The 19,999-nt window shown below is 34.1% G+C and overlaps 1 protein-coding gene across 1 annotated transcript in view; it reads left to right on the forward strand.

Annotated features, from left to right (window-relative positions):
- The window catches only part of abcc10 (ATP-binding cassette, sub-family C (CFTR/MRP), member 10), a 40,019-nt gene that overhangs the window by 2,985 nt on the left and 17,035 nt on the right, over positions 1 to 19,999 (forward strand). The window contains exons 3-14 of the mRNA XM_056467883.1: positions 1,253 to 2,624; positions 4,593 to 4,820; positions 5,690 to 5,846; positions 7,820 to 7,983; positions 8,106 to 8,185; positions 9,890 to 10,061; positions 10,158 to 10,256; positions 13,159 to 13,348; positions 16,995 to 17,069; positions 17,157 to 17,336; positions 17,447 to 17,576; positions 18,641 to 18,833. Of these exons, the coding sequence (XP_056323858.1) occupies positions 1,253 to 2,624; positions 4,593 to 4,820; positions 5,690 to 5,846; positions 7,820 to 7,983; positions 8,106 to 8,185; positions 9,890 to 10,061; positions 10,158 to 10,256; positions 13,159 to 13,348; positions 16,995 to 17,069; positions 17,157 to 17,336; positions 17,447 to 17,576; positions 18,641 to 18,833 (3,040 nt within the window). The remainder of the gene's footprint in view (positions 1 to 1,252; positions 2,625 to 4,592; positions 4,821 to 5,689; positions 5,847 to 7,819; positions 7,984 to 8,105; positions 8,186 to 9,889; positions 10,062 to 10,157; positions 10,257 to 13,158; positions 13,349 to 16,994; positions 17,070 to 17,156; positions 17,337 to 17,446; positions 17,577 to 18,640; positions 18,834 to 19,999) is intronic.

Genomic DNA, 19,999 nt, shown 5'->3' on the forward strand with positions numbered 1-19,999 from the left:
ATTGATTTTAGTACTATAATTGTTTTTTTTTACTTTAAATAAACCAAATTGTTAGTCAGATTTGAGTAATCATAACACGTAATATTTTGTTTTGTTAAGTATGAAACATTTATTTTGAGAAAAGAGTTGCTTATAGTATTATTCCTCCTTCCAATGATTATGTATGATTAAAACAGATTTTCTTTTCTATAATTGATATATACTTTATGTAAGTATTTTGTATTTTTAATGTAATGAACTATTTGTCATGTTTTATTTGTCATTTTTAATGAATTTCCGATCTACGAGTCACAAGTTCAATCATTAGTTTTCAGTAATTTCAATATTATCTCATTTTGTTTTGTGTGGAAATTATGCTTAACATGAGGGTTAGTTGTTTTATTTACTACTTTTTTGTCCATGGCCAGTCATATACTCTCACATTATTAGTGCTGTGTTAGCATAATCTAAATAAATTATAAGTAGATAGAAAATAAATATAAACAACATACATCACATTACATGAAACATTAAGTCGGGAATTTTAAACTAAAGGTCTTGGAAATGTTATGTAAGTTTACTAGTTAAAATGTGCATGAACCCTCCTAAATTTAGGCATAAATTCTTTTTTATTTTCGTAGAGTTTTTACCCCCAAGTCTAAGTTAATTTTACACTCTGGTATGTGCAATTCTTTTTCAAGTTGAAGCCCGTTCGAAGTAAAAGTAGTTAAACATGGCAAATGTGATACTGGGGTTACATTTAGTCAAGATTTAATCTATTATACCTGATAAAATCAAATCCCTTCACTCCCAATTTTTTATAATTTGAAGTCTCTCTCAGGGCGACACAGTGGCTCAGTGGTTAGCACTGTTGCCTCACAGAAAGAGGGTGGCTGGTTTAAGTGTGGAGTTTGCATGTTTTTCCAGTGTTCACATGGGCTTCCTCCGGGTGCTCTGGTTTCCCCCACAGTCCAAAGACATGCGCTATAGGTGAATTGATAAAACTAAATTGGCCGTAGTGTATGTGTGTGAATATGAGAACGTATGGGTGTTTTCCAGTACTGGGTTGGAGCTGAAAGGGCATCCGCTGTGTAAAACAGATGCTGGATAAGTTGGTGGATCATTCTGCTGTGGCGACCCCTGATGAATAAAGGGAATAAGCTGAAGGAATGAATGAATGAATCTCTCAGAGAAGCATCAGATTTATTCATGTTAAGTTTGTTGATGTCAAAATTTTTACAATTTCAAATGTTCTTTGTTTTATTACCTACAGGCTTACCCATATCGTATCCTCCCTTCCCATTGGCTGGGGCATCAGGGCTGCATCGACCTTACTAATATTTCTTTTATTCATTGGAGACTTAGTCCTGGTTTTTGAGCTCCAGGCCCCAGACATATATCTGGATGTCTTAGCTGATGGATGCGGCGTACTAGCCTGGTTGGTTCACTTTGGAGCCATTTTGTCACTACAGAAGTCCATGTATAGAAGGACTCGAGGTCCTGCTTTACTTCCTGTGGCCCTTATTCTCTCCATTCCTAATCTTGCTTTTAACCTGACTGCCTACACCCAAGAAATCATTCACCATGGATTCTCACAGCCTCTGCAGGTTATTCGTCTAGCTTTTACAGTAACAAGAGGCGCTCTGGTATTGGTCTACCTGCTTGGGTACATCTTTCCCTGTTACAGAACTCAAAGAGACCTTCTGTCATGTAATGCAGAAGATGAAGCTCCATTAATTGTTACTTTTGAACCCTTCGAAGAGGTGACTGTTGCTGAGGATGGCAGCAATTGGCTTTCCAGACTCCTCTATCTGTGGCTCAACCCTTTGCTAAACCGAGGTAAACGAGGAGAGCTTGAGAGACCAAGTGATGTGTTTGAGCTTCCAAGTCGGCTGCATACCAAATCAGTCACCCGCCGGTTCTACCAGTGCTGGGAGAAATGCCTCCATTCAAGAGCTCTGGAAAGACCTGAGAGACTGGATAGACGTCCAAGAGGAAACCTGCAGGACAACTCTTGGAGTGAAGCTCAACCGGAAAGGATTTACAAAGGTGAAGCGCAACATGACGTCAAGCTTCTACAAGTGTTGCACAAGGCCTTTGGTCTACGCTACTACCTGCTGGGAGGATTGAAGCTAATAGCTAGCATGCTAGCTTTTGCAGGACCCCTCCTTCTTGGTGAACTGGTGGGTTTCATGGAGACTGAAGGAGGACCATTAAGCAAGGGTGTGTGGTGCGCAGTAGGGCTTTTTGCTAGTACTTTTCTTGCTGCCCTGCTGAGAAACATCTTTGTTTATGAAGTATCAAAGGTTGCCCTGGAGGCTCGGGCTGCTGTGATTTCCACCATCTACAGCAAAGCCTTAAAAGTCAATGCGCCCTCTCTGGCTCGCTTCAACATGGGTGAGGTGGTCAACTTCATGAGCACGGACACAGACCGTGTAGTCAATTTCTTCAACAGCTTCCATGAAGTGTGGAGTCTCCCCTTCCAGTTTGTTCTTGCACTTTACCTGCTCTACCTGCAAGTGGGCGTGGCCTTTTTAGGTGGAGTGGGCGTGGCCGTGCTGCTTGTGCCTTTGAATAAAGTCCTGGCTTCCCGAATTCTGGAAAACAATAAGCATATGCTGCAGCACAAAGATGGCAGAGTGAAGGTGGGACTGCATTGCGTATATTTGAAACGATCTATAATTATATTTCCTGTTAATAAGTTGGCTTCGTGCAAATACATTATCGTTAATGAGTGAAATTAGTAAGGGTGCATGAAAGGCACAATATTTATGGAATAATTATGGAACCACTAGAACAGTATTATGTATTTTGCTGCCTTATGTACTTACTTTATATCAAATGTTTTGAAGATTGTTTAAATTCAGATAAATAAGCTATTTTAACTAGTGGCATGGACCGTGTTATGTGTTGCCATGCTAATGTATCACACATGGCCTCATTTTCCTGTTTGCTGTTAAAGAAAACAGAGGAACACCAAAGACACTTAAATATGTTGTGTGCTTTATTAGACTGCACAGAGCTGTGTTATTACAGAACCCTAAAATATATTTAGGCCCCATTTACACTAATATGTTTTAGTTTTAAAACGCATAAGTTTTGCTATGATTACGCCTTCTGTCCACACTACCCCACAGTTTTTGAGCCCTGAAAACAGAGCATTTGGAAACACTGAAGAGGCAGTTTTAGTTTTAAAACGCTGCTGCTCTGTGTCAGTGTGGATAGGGGAAAAAACATAGGCATCTGATTCTGGCTTTTTCTCAATATTAAGTGCACAAAGATCAGTCTTGCATCCCTTCCCTGCAAGTTATTTGGAAAATAAACTCTTGAGGACAGGTCGGGTAAAGGGAAATTTATAACATCATTCACATCACTATGGCTAAATTATTTCACTATCTTAACAATAAAATTAAAACATGATATAAGGAACTGCCTATTTTCACTTTGAAATTAACAACAGACACTAAACATGTTGAGGCATTGTGTAGCTACATATTTATGTGATCATCATCTTCACTGTATGCATGTTTATAACAAAATGGAGCCCATAACATTACTGCCTCTTTTCATTTTCTTTAAAAAGTACAAAACATACCCTGTCTCTTTTGCTGAATATCATTTTAATAATCAATAATGGCCATTATAAAAGTATAACGTACAATAAGTTTATACATTATTGGAAATAAAGGCAAGAAATCAGTCAAATGTGCAGAATCAGTGTACGTGGTTACATTAATATTTTAACTTGTCTTTGCGCTCAGCCAGAGAACAAATAGATTCAAAAGACCAAAGAGTTGATAGATAGAGACAAGATGAATTAAATATCACGTTTAACAATTATAGTGAGATGAAATCCAGCAATATATCCTTTATAAACTCTCAGACGTGTGCTGCTCTCACCTGAGGAGGTGTGCTCAAAGCATTTACTGACTATAGTGTGGATGGAGAGCTGTTCAGAAATGCTAGATGAAATAATCAGATGCAGTGCACTGAGGCATAATAAAAGCTCTGTTTTCGTGGCCTGTCACGATCGTCTCATCAGCAATTGCTTCAGCACGCTTATTTTACTTTGACTGCTTTCAGCCTCACTCTGCTTCATACGATGAGACATTTTGAAAACTTTAGCTCATTTATGAACATGTTTCAGCATAACATGAACATGAGTCCCATAGGATGTTATGAAGACGACAACTCCAATGATTCCACACTTAGTCACAGCATCATCAAACTAAGCCTTTGTTTGTTGTGAATACACATCTTCTAGCTGTAAAAATGACATACTGTCCCTTTAATGTTTTTCATTATTGATAATAATAAGACTGAATGTTTATACCATTCAGCATATTTGAATGATTTCAGACATATCACGTGACGATCAAAATGGCTGAAAAATGCATTTTAAAATATGTGATAGTACAAAACAAAGACAAAAGTCTTTTTGTATTTTAATAAAATGTTGAAATATTAACTTTTTACCACCTGTTCCTCAGTGATCAGATTCACTTAATTAAAAAACATTTAAGAATGTAGAAAAAGCCTTACCTCAAGCTTTTGAACAGTTCCAGTGACTTATCTAATATCTGATTTTTATCTATTTTTTATTTTGCCTGAAGTTAATGACAGAGATCCTCTTTGGAATTCGTGTCCTGAAGTACTATAATTGGGAGGAGCACTTCACTCAAAAGATCGAGGAGGCCCGTAAAAAAGAGCTACATCACCTAAAACTCCTGAAGTACCTGGATGCGGTGTGTGTGTACACCTGGGCTGCTCTGCCCGTGGTCATCTCTATCCTCACCTTCATCACATACGTTCTGCTAGGAAACAATCTCACTGCTGCAAAGGTGCGTAAGCCACTCAAAGGTTTAGTTCACCCAAAGATGAAAATTCTGCTGTTATGTCGTTCTAAACCCCTGAGGACTTAGTTCATTTTCAGAACAAATTAAAGATTTCTGAGAGCACCTTTATTCTCCATAGACAGCAAAGATCTTTGGATTTACAAAGTCCAGAAAATGAATTAAAAAACATTGTCAAAATATTTCATGTGAGTTCAGTGGTTTAACTAAAATCTCCAAAAACACTTTTGTGTTTGGCAAAACCAGTACAATAACTTTGCCTATTTCTTTCACGTTAGATTGGGGTGTGCATTTACTATGGGTACTACTATACTTGCATGTTGCTCTGCTGACTCTAATGGACATATATTGAACTGCATGTAGTAAGCGCGCTTCCAGATGATCTGACAAGGAGGAGAAGACACTGGCGAACAAAGTCGCTTTTACTTTCTTTTCTTTTTTTTTTTGCTGCACAAAAGTGTTCTTGGAGCTTTGTATGATTTAAGTTGAACCACTGAAGTCACTTTGACTGTTTTGACTGTTTTTGGTCCCTTTCTGGACAGTTCTGGGCCATTTCTGCCTACAGATGATTAGAGAGCTCTCAGATTTCATCTAAAATATCTTAATTTGTGTTCTAAAGATGAATGAAGGTCTTAGAAGATTGAAATGATATGAGGGTGAGTAATTAAAAACAGACTTTTCATTTTTGGGTGAACTAACCCTTTAAAAAGTTAAAAGAACAGTTGATGTCATCAGTTTAATAGGCCATGGCATTATTAGCACTATATAATTTACCCTAGAATGCGTCTTTAAAATGTAAAAGTCTAATTTGTCTTTAATAAATGGCTAAATATTGTTCTCCACCTTCTGTTTGGCAGGTGTTTAGTACTCTGGCTCTCGTGGGGATGCTCATTCTGCCGCTCAATGCCTTCCCTTGGGTGCTGAATGGGACCCTGGAGGCGAAAGTGTCTTTGGATCGCATTCAGCGCTTCCTTGCAGTACAGGACCAGGATCTCTCTGTCTATTACAGTCAAGGTACCTGACTTGTTTTATGAAAGAGAGTCCATATCCAAGCACTACCCTGAATTCAACATGTCTGGTGTTATTTTACATTATTCTTAGAGACCTTTATAAAGCAATAGAAACAATTATATAATGAGTTAACATAAAATGGATTCATTACTGTATTATTACAGTATATAAAACACTACTGCTGCTACTACTACTACTAATTAAGATGACGATAATAATAATAAAAATAATAATATAATAATAATTATATATAAATATATATATATATATATATATATATATATATATATATATATATATATATATATATATATATATATATATATATATATATATATATAAAATAATATATATATATATATATATATATATATATATATATATATATATATATATATATATATATATATATTAAACATTCATAAAAACAGTACACTCACTAAAACATTAAAGCATTAACTATTTTACTTCTTTTATTCACAATCACATTTTGTGACTGGGTTAAACATGTAAACATGATATTTAAATAGCTAAATATAGTAAAATAACTGAAATAACATAGGTTAGAATATGGCAACTCTCATAAAGTGTTATTTAAACATTTTTATCAAATTCTTTATTTGTTTTCTCGACATATTTTTAAACCTATTAGTTTCAATGACTAATTGTCTTTGCATTATATTACATATATACATATATGTTGATTCATTCATTTTTCTTTAGCTTAGTCCTTGATTTATCAGGGGTCGTCACAGTGGACTGAACTGCCAACTTATCCAGCATATGTTTTACGCAGTGGATGCCGTTCCAGCTGCAACCCTGTTGTGGCTATTTTCTTTAAAGAGGTTTTCTCTGTGGTAAAGTAGACAAAGTCTAACCCTAAGTGTCATTAAAAGTTTTATTCTTTGCAAAGAAGGTCAGACAATCATACAGCAACGCAGGTTTCTGCGGTGAGAGACACCGAAAACAGAATGTGCTCTCTTTTTATCTAGTTGTAATACCCACAAGGTCATCAGTGACATACAGGATAAACCACAGTTAGATCAATGCTCATATGGGTCACGATGTGACGCGATGGTCACTTTTGACCATCTATATTTCAGCCTTACATCCCACCCGAACATATAGCTTGTTAAATCACCATATATGTATCCAGATCTTGTTTGATGTTAAAGTGGTCACGCTTGGTCTAACTTAAACAGCACATTCATGGAAGAATAAAAGGACAGACCTTTATAATGTATATAAATGAGTATATAAACGAACATAAGAAGAATAAAATGAATTTTCCACCACAACCCAGTACTGGGAAACACCCATACACTCTCACGTTCACACACACTCATACACTGTGGCCAATTTAGTTTATTCAATTCGCCTATAGTGCATGTCTTTGGACTGTAGGGAAACCAGAGCACCCGGAGGAAATCTACGGCCACACAGGGAGAACATACAAACTCCACACAGGAATGCCAACTGACCCATCCGGGGCTTGAACCAGCAACCTTCACGCTGTAAGGCGATGGTGCTAATCACTGCCAAGATATTGTATCAGCTATTTAAATGTAAAATTTGAAGGCCTAACTAGATTAATTAGCTTAACAAGGCAAGTTAGGTTAACTAGACAGGCCATTGGAGAACAGTGGTCAGAAGATAAAAACAAAAAATCTAAAGATGGCTAATTATATTGATTTTAATAGTTTTCAAATTGTACATTCTTATTGCAGCCCAGCTAAAAGAAATAAGACCTTTTCCAGAAGAAAAATGTACAATTATCTTGCTCTGTTAAACGTCACTTGTGAAATCTTTGAAAACAAATTCAAATTTGACACGTTGGCTAATAGTTTTGTCTTCATCTGTATATCAGCCTCTTGTGTGACTGTGCATCTTTATGCATGGCAGATTCATATAATTAATAATATGCACAAAACACTGAGCAATAATTTTGTTTTGTGCATGTTATTCTTTCTCTGCAGTGTGTCCTGAGGACCCTCTTTCTGCTGTTCAGATGGTCCAGGCGAGTTTCTCCTGGAAACAGTCAGAGGAAGCAGATTCTGTCAGTATACCTGATGACATAACAGAGGAAGGGTCACCACCTCACAGCTTTTACCTCCACGCACTAAATCTCAATGTTAAAAGGGTGTGTGCTGCAGATGGACCAAATAAGCCTTTTACTTCCTTTCTCTCTTTAAATATTCTGTTACAGGTTTAAACCAAGGAATAGTATTTTGTATTGTAAATGTATTTATGTTCTGGTTTCAGGGCTCTCTGGTGGTGGTGGTGGGAAAAGTTGGCTGTGGGAAAAGCTCCTTGCTGGCCGCTATAACAGGAGAGCTGACCAGGTAATGATTCAAAATGTCTCCATCTATAATGCTAAGTAAAACATAGAAACAAAAGCTATAAAACATGCATAAACACTGTTGTTCAAATGTTTAGGGTCTTTAAGATTTTTATTTCTTCTTCTTTTCTTCTCTTTTTAGAAGGATAGATGTGAAACATAATAACTATATAGATAATATAATATGAAGATAATATTTGAAGTTATTATTTTATAATTTCATAAAATTTCACATTATTGTGAATATTAAACTATCTTTTAAAGACAAACATTTTAGCCTTCATGTGATATTTTTCCAGTTTTTCCTATTCTATTTTTCTTCTGGAGAAAGTCTTATTTCTTCAAGTTTGGTTTTGAATTAAACATAATATTAATAACGTTTAAAAACTTCTCAAGTGAATATTATTAGCCCCCTTAAGAAATGTATTTTTCTTATGGCTACAGAACAAACCACCGTTGTCCAATGACTTGCCTAATTTGCCTTATTAACTTGATAAGCCTTAACATAGTACTTTAAGCTGAATACTAGTATCTTGCTAAATAATTAGTAAAATATCATGTACTGTCATCAAGGCAAAGAAATTAGTTATTAGACATTACTTATTAAAACTATTAAGTTTGAAAATGGGTTAAAAATCTCCCTATCAAACATCACTTGGCATAAATTTAAACTAGTATTAAAAAATCACAGGAAAAAAATCTGCATCTGTTATTCTAGGCTGTCACGTGATCAAAATGAAATCCTTCTAATATGCTGATCTGGTATTCAAAAATGTTTTAGAGTTAAATAAAAAAGTTGTTAATAAAATGTAAAAAAATATAAATAAATAAATACGATACTGTAGTATATAAAGATTTACTATAATACTAGTTTGCAACCTTATAAATGGCTTTATTGGTCGATTTAATAAAAAAAAAAAAAAAAAAAAAAAAAATATATATATATATATATATATATATATATATATATATATATATATATATATATATATATATATATATATATATATATATATATATATATATATATATATATATAACAGATATATATATTAACAGAGCAAGGACATTTTCACAGTATGTCTGATAATATTTTTTCTTCTGTAGAAAGTCCTATTTGTTTTATTTTGGCTAGAATAAAATTATTTTTAAAAAAACAATTTAAGGTTAAAATTATTAGCCCTTTAAGCTAAATCTTTTTTTCGATAGTCTACAGCACAAGCCATTATTATACAATAACTTGCCTAATTACCCTAACCCGCCTAGTTAACATAATTAATCTAGTTAAGCCTTTAAATGTCACTGTAAGCTGTTTAGAAGTGTCTTGATAAATATCTAGTCAAATATTATGTACTGTCATCATAGCAAAGATAAAATAAATCAGTTATTTGAAATGAGTTATTAAAACTATTATGTTTAGAAATGTGTTGGATAAATCTTCTCTCTGTTAAACCGAAAATGGGGAAAAAAATTATTCAGGGGGCTAATAATTCTGACTTCAACTGTATATATTAATATTAAAACTACATATGTATGCATTATGTATATTATACTAATACTACATATATATGCATTAATAATAATAATGTGCCTAATAATAATATATTTTTAAAATAATAATAAGTTTAGTGCCAAAAGATAAAATAAAAAACATTAAAACTTTAAATGTGTAAAAGTCCTAATCACTGTATTGTTTTCTCTCCTGTAGGTGTGGTGGGGAACTGTTTGTTCAGGGAAGAGAGCAGGGGTTTGGATTGGCTGTCCAGGAGCCGTGGATCCAGCATGCAACAGTGCAAGACAATATTCTCTTTGGCAGGGATTATGACAACATGTTTTATCAATCTGTGATACAGGCCTGTGCCCTGGCTGATGACTTGAATGTAAGTGTATACCTAGTTATTTTTTACTTTATTTAGCATATTGCTTTCCCACGAATTGTAACGATGGAAAGTTAATGCTGACACTGTTTTGTTCAGATCTTGCCTGGTGGCGATCAGACAGAGGTCGGAGAGAATGGTGTGACACTGAGCGGAGGACAGAAAAGCCGCCTTGCTTTGGCCCGGGCTGTTTATATGGTGCAATGTTTTTTTTAAATAGTCTAGAATTTTTTTTAATATAGGTACAGTTGTATATACATTTTCAATAGTCTACAGAACAAACCATAACTTACCTATTTACCCTAACCTTAGTTAACCTTATTAAAATAGTTAAGCCTTTAAATGTCACTTAAAGCTGTAGAGAAGTGTCATGAAAAGTATCTGGTAAAATATTATTTACTCTCATCATGGCAAAGATAAATAAATCAGTTATTAGAGATGAGTTATTAAAACTATTATATTTAGAAATGTGTTGAGGAAATCTTCTCTACGTTAAACAGAAATTGAGAAAAAAATAAACAGGGGGCGAATAATTCATGGGTATAATAATTCTGACTTCAACTGTATGTATATAATTTATTTTTAAACATTTTCTGTTTCAGTATACACAATGAGCAAATACCAAGACTTTTACAGCAATTACAGAAAAATAAAGGAAAAAAACAGAACAAAATAAAGATTAATAACAATTAACATGAGGTCTTAAAGAAAAACAAGAACTGCTTGTTACAGATAGGGGTTAAAGTAAAGTTTTTAGATGTTAGTATCAGTATGTTAGACTTAAATATTTATTTACTGTATGCTACTGTGCTCCAAAACAGTGTCAAAATGTGCATTTAGAAGGTTTGAACATCAAAAGATTGCAGTTTGTCACTTCCGCCTAATTCGATAAACTATTTTTTGACATCACCTCATACATCAGTTTCTCATCAAATCTTCTGAACAATCAAATGGTCTCTAGTATCTGACAAGCCCCACTGCCATCAAGACGCTTCTCATTGGCTTTTCATTTGATGCACATGAGTTTAGCCACTCTCATTGGCAGAGCTGTGATAAAAACGATACGCTATTGGTTGGTTTTTTTTTTCGTTTTTTTAAAGGGGAGGAGCTGTCTTCATGTTTCAGTTAACAGATAACGTCAAACATCGAATTAAAAAAATATACATTTCAAAGCACTTCACGGGACCTATAAGGTACAAACTAGAGCTTAAATAGATAAATACATACAAACTAGGGCTGGACAATTAATCATAAATAAAACTAATTCGAATTCACAACTTATAACTGACATAATTTCCCCATGTTGGTTATGTAGTTTTAAAAAAAAAAAATCCTGTTAATACTTCTCTTTAAAAACGCTTTACTGCGTGAGGACAAACTGAGCGCTATGAATTTTTCTGACATCGTGGTGAGTAAATAGAGACAAAATAAAGAATGCGGGTCTGTCATATTTGGTATTGTCTGGGAACAGTGCTATTGAAAAGCCTGTGGCCCCACACTCATGTATCATCTGCATTTTCACTTCAGGAAATCAGTTTGAGCGAATGCAGACAGTGGAATTAATATTTAGAAGCTTGAGGGTTTATTGGTAGCAATAGCCTACTTTTTTTTAAATGTGTCAAGCATCACTCTCACTTTCTTTCGGTTTATTCCTTAAGTCATAAAGGGTCACCTAAGCAGATTGAACTGCCAGCTTAACTAAATTCTATCATCAAAAATGTAGAAAAAATGTAAAATTCACTTATACATTAATTCTCTGATATTTTATTAAAACTTTATGCTGGTTATTTCCCACTTTTAACAATGAAATATTCAACTTTTTTGTTTGCAAAAAACAGTTAATTTAGATCGTTTTGAATGAATCTTATTTTTTACATTAAAACTAAAATGTGACCTTGTAAGTGAATAAATAAATACACTGAAAATAAAAGAATCATTTAATAATTGAAAACTAGATAAAGTGTTAATTAATCAAGGTTTTAATTTTAGGTCATATCGTCCAACCCTAATGGACCCTTTTCATATTTCAAATCAAATCAATCAAATCAAATCAGGCCTTTTATTTGTCACATACACTTTCGTATAGTGAAATTGAACCATACACAAACATCACAATTTCAGGGGAAGACAGGTCACAGGAGGTACAGTAGCATTCAGAAAAAGGAAGTAAGATTTAGTAAGATACAAAAACCTCCCTCTCACCTTGCTCTTGAATAAGGGCAATGTGTGATCAGGGAGAGAAAAAAGCCCAGCAATCAAGCACATAAATGCACAGACAAGACATAACATAGCCACAGGTAATGGGAACAGGGGGTGTGGATATAGTGCGATGAGGGCGGGCAGCTATCTGGTCCTGCAGCCATGGGGCGCTGGTCACAGACCCGCCTACCCCCTCCAGTGGGTGAAAGCACACAAAGGCGTGGATTCCGGGTTTCTCAGTAGCGGAAGTCATCATAGTTGGGTAAACTTAGAGCACAGTGAATGGGAGAGTACAACAAATACAATCCTATTTGCTGAAATAATAAAAGAAAAAGATTATCAAGATTATGTTATCAAGACTTTCAGAAAAAAGGCAAAAATAGTTTGAGACTGATAAGAACAGCCAGAAGAGAGAACAATGACAAATTTACAGTACGGCCCCATAGATGCTGCATTAGAATGCTTGCACAAGCGGTAATTAGTTATTTATAATTGGATGCTAAGATTATATAATACATACATAAATACAAATAAATGGTTATGTGTCTTTTTAAAAAATCTAAATAATAAAAAATGTTCAAGGATTTCAGTTGGTGACCATTAAATGTGTCATAAGAGTCTTATGAAAAGGGTCCATACATGCATACATACATACAAGCACACACACGCATACATGCATGCATACATGTATACATACATAGATACATACATGAATAAATAACAATCCCATTTCATCTAATAATTTCCCCCCTTTATCTTTCTGTAACTGGAGAGAATCCCCCCCCCCCCCCCAAAGTAACATATTAAGAGTTGTTCGATTAATGCTGTAAAGATATTAAACAGAAGGTTCAGGTTTTGGTTGAAATATGATATGTATTTACACTACATTCTCATATTTCAGGATAAGGAAATCTATTTGCTGGATGATCCTTTAGCAGCTGTGGATGCGGATGTTGCCCACCACCTCATGGAGAAATGCATCCTGGGAATTCTCAAGGACAAGACCAGAATTCTTTGCACTCATCGTATCGAGTGTGTGGATAAGGCGGATGTGGTGGTGCTGATGGACAATGGGATGATTGTAAAAACAGGTACCAGCCATTACCAAGCATGCACAGATAAAAGTATCAAACAAACTAAAATTAAAATCGCATCCACTACAAACAACATTTATTATAAAGATCAAGCCTAAATTAAATAATTGTGTGGGAAATGCTCTAGAGTTTTTACAAACACTGTCATTTTGCACAAATCCAAATTTGTGCACACCTTCCAAATATTTTGCTTGTGTGAAATTAAAGGTATAGTTCACTCAAAAATGAAAATTTACCCATAATTTGCTCACCCTTAAGTCGTTCTTGGTGTTCAGTGGAGAGAAGGAAGCCACGACAAAGAAAAAATACAATACAATAAAAGTAAATATTCTTCCCCATCACATAGCTCTTTTGTTGTTTCTTTTTTTCTAAAAGAAAATTACATCACAACAGTATGACTTTCTTTTTTCAGACAAACACAGTCTGAGTATTTTTCATTATTATCCTGGCTCATGCATTAATCCACTGAAGGCGTATTAAGGGTTTCACAATGGATTTATGCGCTTTTGGAAGCTTCAAAATAAAAGCCACTATCCAACACCTTTATACAGCATGAAGGCACCAGGATAAACTTGTAACTACTCCGACTGTGTTTGTCTGACAGAAGAAAGTCATTTACACTGAGGATGGCATGACGTTATTAAATTATGAAGTAATTTTCATTTTTGAGTGAACTATTCCTTTAGGTTTATTTAAATAAACCCTATATGCACAGCTTGTGTTTTTTCCATACTGATAAACTTCAGGTGAACGGTTAATGTGACTTTTTTTCAAAATTTTTCCGGTTCCTTTTACAGCATCGATGTTGTAATGTAATTAAAATACAATCAGTTAAATAGACTTCAGCGTTCATTTACTTGTTCAAGCGTAAAACGAGATGAAAAGCCCATCAAGATCAGCAGGCTAGTGCAGAAACTCCTTCAATATACTGGGGTAAAATAAATGTTCATATTTTAAAGACATGACACGAAAAAATTTAATTCAATGCAGCACTTCTTGTACATTCTGAGACCCACTTTATAGCGTATATCAATCAAGCAGTGGAGATGATTTTTAAAGAAAACAGACCTTAAACGCGCATACAGTTCACTGGAAGCGCTTAGGTTACTGAAAAATTAAAAGCCTTCAGCATACTTCTGCATATATCTTATTGCAGCATGTTTAAGATGATTAAAAACTTATGTCAAGTAACAGCTCCTAAATAAATAGCTAAAAGTTATAAATGTGTTATAAATGTGAAGCTCGTGTGTTTTTAATATAACGGTGAAACTTTGAATTTACTAATGTCTTGATTGCCCTTTACTTTGTGTCTCTGTTTACTTAATTAACTTAAAGAATTTACTTGAAGGACCATCTGTTATGTCCGTAAAGATGACACGAAATGTCATAGAACTTATATACTTTTATTGGTGTCCTTCACTTTTCTCTTCACATCACTCACACTCCCCAAAACTCGTGATCCTGTCTAACATCCACGTCATCACACATGTTCCGAACACTTAAAGTGACCTGCGCTCTTTAATTATTATATGTATAAATGAACACATTACTCTAATTAAACTCAAGATAATGATTAACTAACTATGCAACACCATCATTCCTCTTCTAAAAACAAATGAATATGTTTTGGTTGAAGTTCCCTCAACCTCCATAGACAGCAAGAGTCGTGAGATATTCAAAGTCCAGAAAGTTGTTCAGTGGTTCAACTATGATGTTATGAAGCTATGAGAATACTTTTGTGTGCACATGAAACAAAAATAATGCTGTTATTCAACAGTTTCTCAGTGTCAGTATAGGGCTCGCCCTGAAGAGAAGAAATGTTAAATAAAGTCATTATTTTAGTTTTTTTTAACATACAGACACTTGGACTGATTTGAGGGTGTCATTGATTCCTTTTCTGCACTTTGAATGTTTTGTGACTCTGGAGGGGGACTTATTAGTACCTAATCGCCATGAACGGGAAGCTACGACCATTTAGTTTTTATGAATTGTGATGCAATTCCTAGATAAATGTAATATAAAATTAAAAAACAGTGGGCGTGGCTTGTTTTTTTTCTACTGTAAGCTAATTGGATGTAGTAAAGTAGGCATCTCATTCAAAACGATCAGGAAAAGGGTTTCGGAAGAGTTACTACAATCTAACACAGACCTCCTCCTCACCATTTCTTAAGAAGGTTAAGTATGTTAGCCACAGCAATGCCTCAGACAGACTTAGGGCCCTATCATACACCCGGTGCAATGCAGCGCAAAGCGCGACGCAATTGTTGTTTGCTAGTTTCAGCTCGGCACAAGAGTCGTTTTGATGTTTTGCGTCACGCTGTTTAAATAGCAAATGCATTTGCACGCATATGTGCACCCATAGGCGTTCTGATCTAAAAACAGGGGGTGTGTTGAGGCGCATTACTGGTGCGTTGCTATTTTGAGAAACTTAAATAGACTGTTCAATAGACCAGATCAAAGCTGGTCTATTGTCCAGCACAGAGCGGCTTAGTTGTGCGCCTCGCTTACACATTGCTTAATACACACAGGATGTACAGCAATACGCAAACATCTTTACAAATGAAAAAGAATTAAAGAATTAAAATATTAAAAAAACATATTATTTTCTAGCCTACATAAATATAAAAACCATACTTTCATGCCTTCATCTCGGGGGGCTTTTTCAGTTTATTCATAACAATTTGCTTTTGTATAATGTTATCATTATTAGCAGTATTATTTATTATATGCATATTTATATTTGTTTTATCAAAAACAAATTTAATTACAAACTTTAACATTTTTTTAAAAACAAACAGATTTGCCCACTTGTCAGGTTTTAGACCATATGGGGCACAGCATGTGTATTTGGATATGTTTTTTGAACACACTTCATTATTATTGATCATTTATTCGTTTGCTGGAAATTAGAACTGAATTTAGAAATAGTTTTGAAACTAATCTTTGCGCTTAACAAACGAAATTAATTATGTATAGGCTAATGGATGTCTGTGCGTACAACACGTTTCCCTATCCACGAGAGTGAAAGTGAAAGTAAATGATGAGGAGACTCATCTCTTATTCTCGCGCTCTAGTGAAGTGTTCAGTTTTTCCACTTACAAGGTCCGCCATGTAAATAGCAAATGCGCTATGGCGCGACGCAACTGGCTCTTAAAGGGAACGGGGGATGAGACTCTGATTGGTTTATTCTCAAAACACACCTATAACTCATTAAGAGTATAAGCTCAACTCTGTAAGACCATGCGCCATGGTGCAAAGAGGATATTTCCGTTCTTGAAATAGCAAAAGTGGATTGTGACACGCCCTTAATGCGTTTGCGCCCTGCGCTTTGCACTTTGCGAATGGATCGTCAAAATAGAGCCCTAAATCTGAGACTTTAACTGAAAACAAACAGGAAGTGCATTTTCAGATTTTAATTTTAGATTGCAAGAGCAAACTATTTTGTGTTTCTTAATGACATACACAGATTAATTGTTCACCACAAAACTAGCACTGGTTAGTTTTGATTTCATTTGTGCTTTAATTTGTGTTCAGAAGATGAACGAAGGTCTCAGGGGTTTGCAAGGACATGAGGGTGAGCAATTACTGACAAAATGTTCATTTTTGGGTGAACTAACAATTAAACTCTGGTTTGTGTTTAAAGGGACACCAAGCGAAGTCCTGTCTCTGGTAAAAGGCCCTAAAGACAGCAAGAACAGCAGCAATGCTAAGGAGAAAGGTGCTAATGCTTTTTTAAATAAATCACTTACTCCCATTTGTTTTTTTCAAGGCACTTGAACTTTGATTAATACAAAGAAACTTTCAGATTCTGCAGGCAGTGAGGAAAAGGAAGCGAGTGAGCCAGAGCTGGAGGCAGAACTAGCGATGTTTGGAGAAGAGCAGAAGCAAATGGGCACACTGTCCTGGGTTGTTTATCGCTCCTATTGGAGAGCAGTGGGTGGATGCATGGCTGTAGCCATCCTGCTCGCCCTCTTCCTAATGCAGGGTACTAACATCTATTTTAATATCAGCTGTATGTGTTGTAAAGTTATCTCTGTAAGATCGTTGCATTATGATGATTGCATTATGGTTAATATTTTGATTTGTCTTATACAGCTTCAAAAAATGTGTCCGACTGGTGGCTTTCACATTGGATTTCTCATATGAAGGACAATATGACTGAGCTGGTGTCAGTTTCAGCCGATCCACTCTTAATGCTGACTTTCCTTTCTCCTGGCAGACTTGTGTGAGTTAGACATCTCTTATTATTAACAATATCATTCAAAAAATAGTAGGTTGGTATCTTTCAATGTTTATGAAGTTTGGTATGCTCACGAAGGCTGCTTTTTAAAAAAAAAAAAATAGTGAAAGCATATTATTGTGAAATGCTGCGTTCTAGTCTTAATACATTTTAAAAAGTAACCTACTACTGTTATGCCGAGCTGAATTTTCTGCAATCTTTTATATTAAACAGTTGTGCAGCTTAATATCTTCTGGAAACAATGATATAATGTTATAAATCATTTGTTATAACATTCTTTGTTTTCACTTTTGTTTGGTCAATTGAATGCATCATTACTGAATGAGATAAAGAAAAAAATCTAACTGTAAAGAATAAAGAAACTATTGAGTTTATTTACATGCAGTAGAAGGCAAAACTATTAGCCCTCCTGTAAACGGGAGAGGTTTCTTTAAGCACAATTTTAACATAATTGTTTTAATACTTAACAGTATAGGTACCAATATGTACTAGTATTCAGCTTAAAGTTTAATTTAAAGGCTTAAATACATTAAGGCAATTTACATTTATTAGGCAAGTCATTTGAAAACTGGTTTGTTCTGTAGTCAATTGAAAAAAAAAGATCTTAATAATATAGACCTTAAAATAATTATTAAAATTCTAAACAGCTTTTATTTCAGTTAAACAAAAAGAAATAGTTTTCTTGCTCTGTTAAACAGCGCTTGGGAAATATTTGAAAAATAAATCAAGATTTCACAAGAGGACTAATAGTTTTGCCTTCAATTTTATAAATTTCATTTTATTGTAAATGTCATGTTTTTTTTTCCTCTTAAAAATATTAATTGTATTTGACCGTTTGTGTCTGACATTAACATAAAAGATAAGAATGTTTTCTCGTAGTCTAGATATCTCTTTTAAAATGTGTAAAACTCATACTTTTTATTTTATAAAGTGATTTGAAAAGTAGACGTTTAATATACTAATTTGCAAATCTTGTATTGTAGCTCATTTGAGAAATATTTCACATGTTTTGACTAAATTATCTTCCTCTGCTCCATGACTCTTACCAGGTTTAATGCACCAGCCAAAGGTTCAGAGGGTTCTGGGAATATGAGCTCAGAGCTGAAGTTTTATATGACAGTGTATGGATCTCTGGCAGCAGCAAACACAGTATTCACCGCCGCTCGAGCATTTCTCTTCGCCTATGGAGCAATCTGTGCTGCTACTGTTGTTCATAAGAGACTGCTGTCCAGTGTGCTTAAGGTAATGAACCATAACATTGTTTAAATGGGAAAACAAAATTGTATTTATTTACAGTGATATTGGTATTATTTATTTTATTTCCCTTAGTTTGATATTTTAAATGTAGAGTTCCAGGCAATTTTAGGTTCCGAAACATTTGTGATACATTTTTCTAAAAGAGCCAAAAAGACAGTAGAAGGGATAGAACTGGTAAATAACTGTTTTCTATTGAGTGTGGTTTCAATTGTAAATGATTTCTGGGATTTGCATTAATTTTCAGCATCATTATCATTATATGTTGTCTTTGATGTCACATGATCCTTCTGAAATCATTCAAATATGCTGATTTGCTGCTTAGAAAGCTTTAGAAACATTTATTATTATCATTATCAATGTTGGGCTGCTTCATATTTTTGTGGAAACTGATACAGTACCATTTAAAAGTACTGTTAAAATATATTGACTATTATTTAAAAAGGACACATTAAATTGTTCAAGAGTAAAAGTAAAAACATTTATAATGTAATAAATATTTCATTTAAAATAAATGCGTTATTTTTTTTTATTTTCTTCAACAATAATCCTAAAAGACCAGGAACACTATGAAACAGGAATTGTTTTTTAACATTGACTATTAGAATCATTATTAATGATTGGGTACCAATAATGATTCACCATAACTGAGCAGCAAATCAGCATATTGTGATAATGATTTCTGAAGGATCACGTGACACTGAAGACTAGAGTAATAATGCTGTAAATTCATGTAGCAATAAATCCTATTTTAACTGCCTTCAGTTCACAAACAGTTATTTAAAACTGTGATAATATTTTACAATTTTGGTGTATTTAATGCAGCCTTCATGAGCAGAAAAAAAACCTTTTTTTAAGAACTATATATTGTTAAATATATAAATATTTAAATACAAATACATTAAATACAATACAAAACTTTGACTAGTAGAGTACATCATATTTTAATTAATAGTTCAATATTTTAATAATATATTTAATAAATTATATCTAAAAAGAATTTACATGTTTTTTCTTAAATAAAATACAAACCTGATTTCAAAAAGGTTCGGACAATGTACAAATTGTGAATAAAAAAGGAATGCAATAATTTACAAATCTCATAAACATATATTTTATTTACAATAGAATATAGATAGCATATCGGATGCTCA

Source organism: Danio aesculapii, chromosome 11, assembly GCF_903798145.1.
Source record: "Danio aesculapii chromosome 11, fDanAes4.1, whole genome shotgun sequence".
Lineage (NCBI taxonomy): Eukaryota > Metazoa > Chordata > Actinopteri > Cypriniformes > Danionidae > Danio > Danio aesculapii.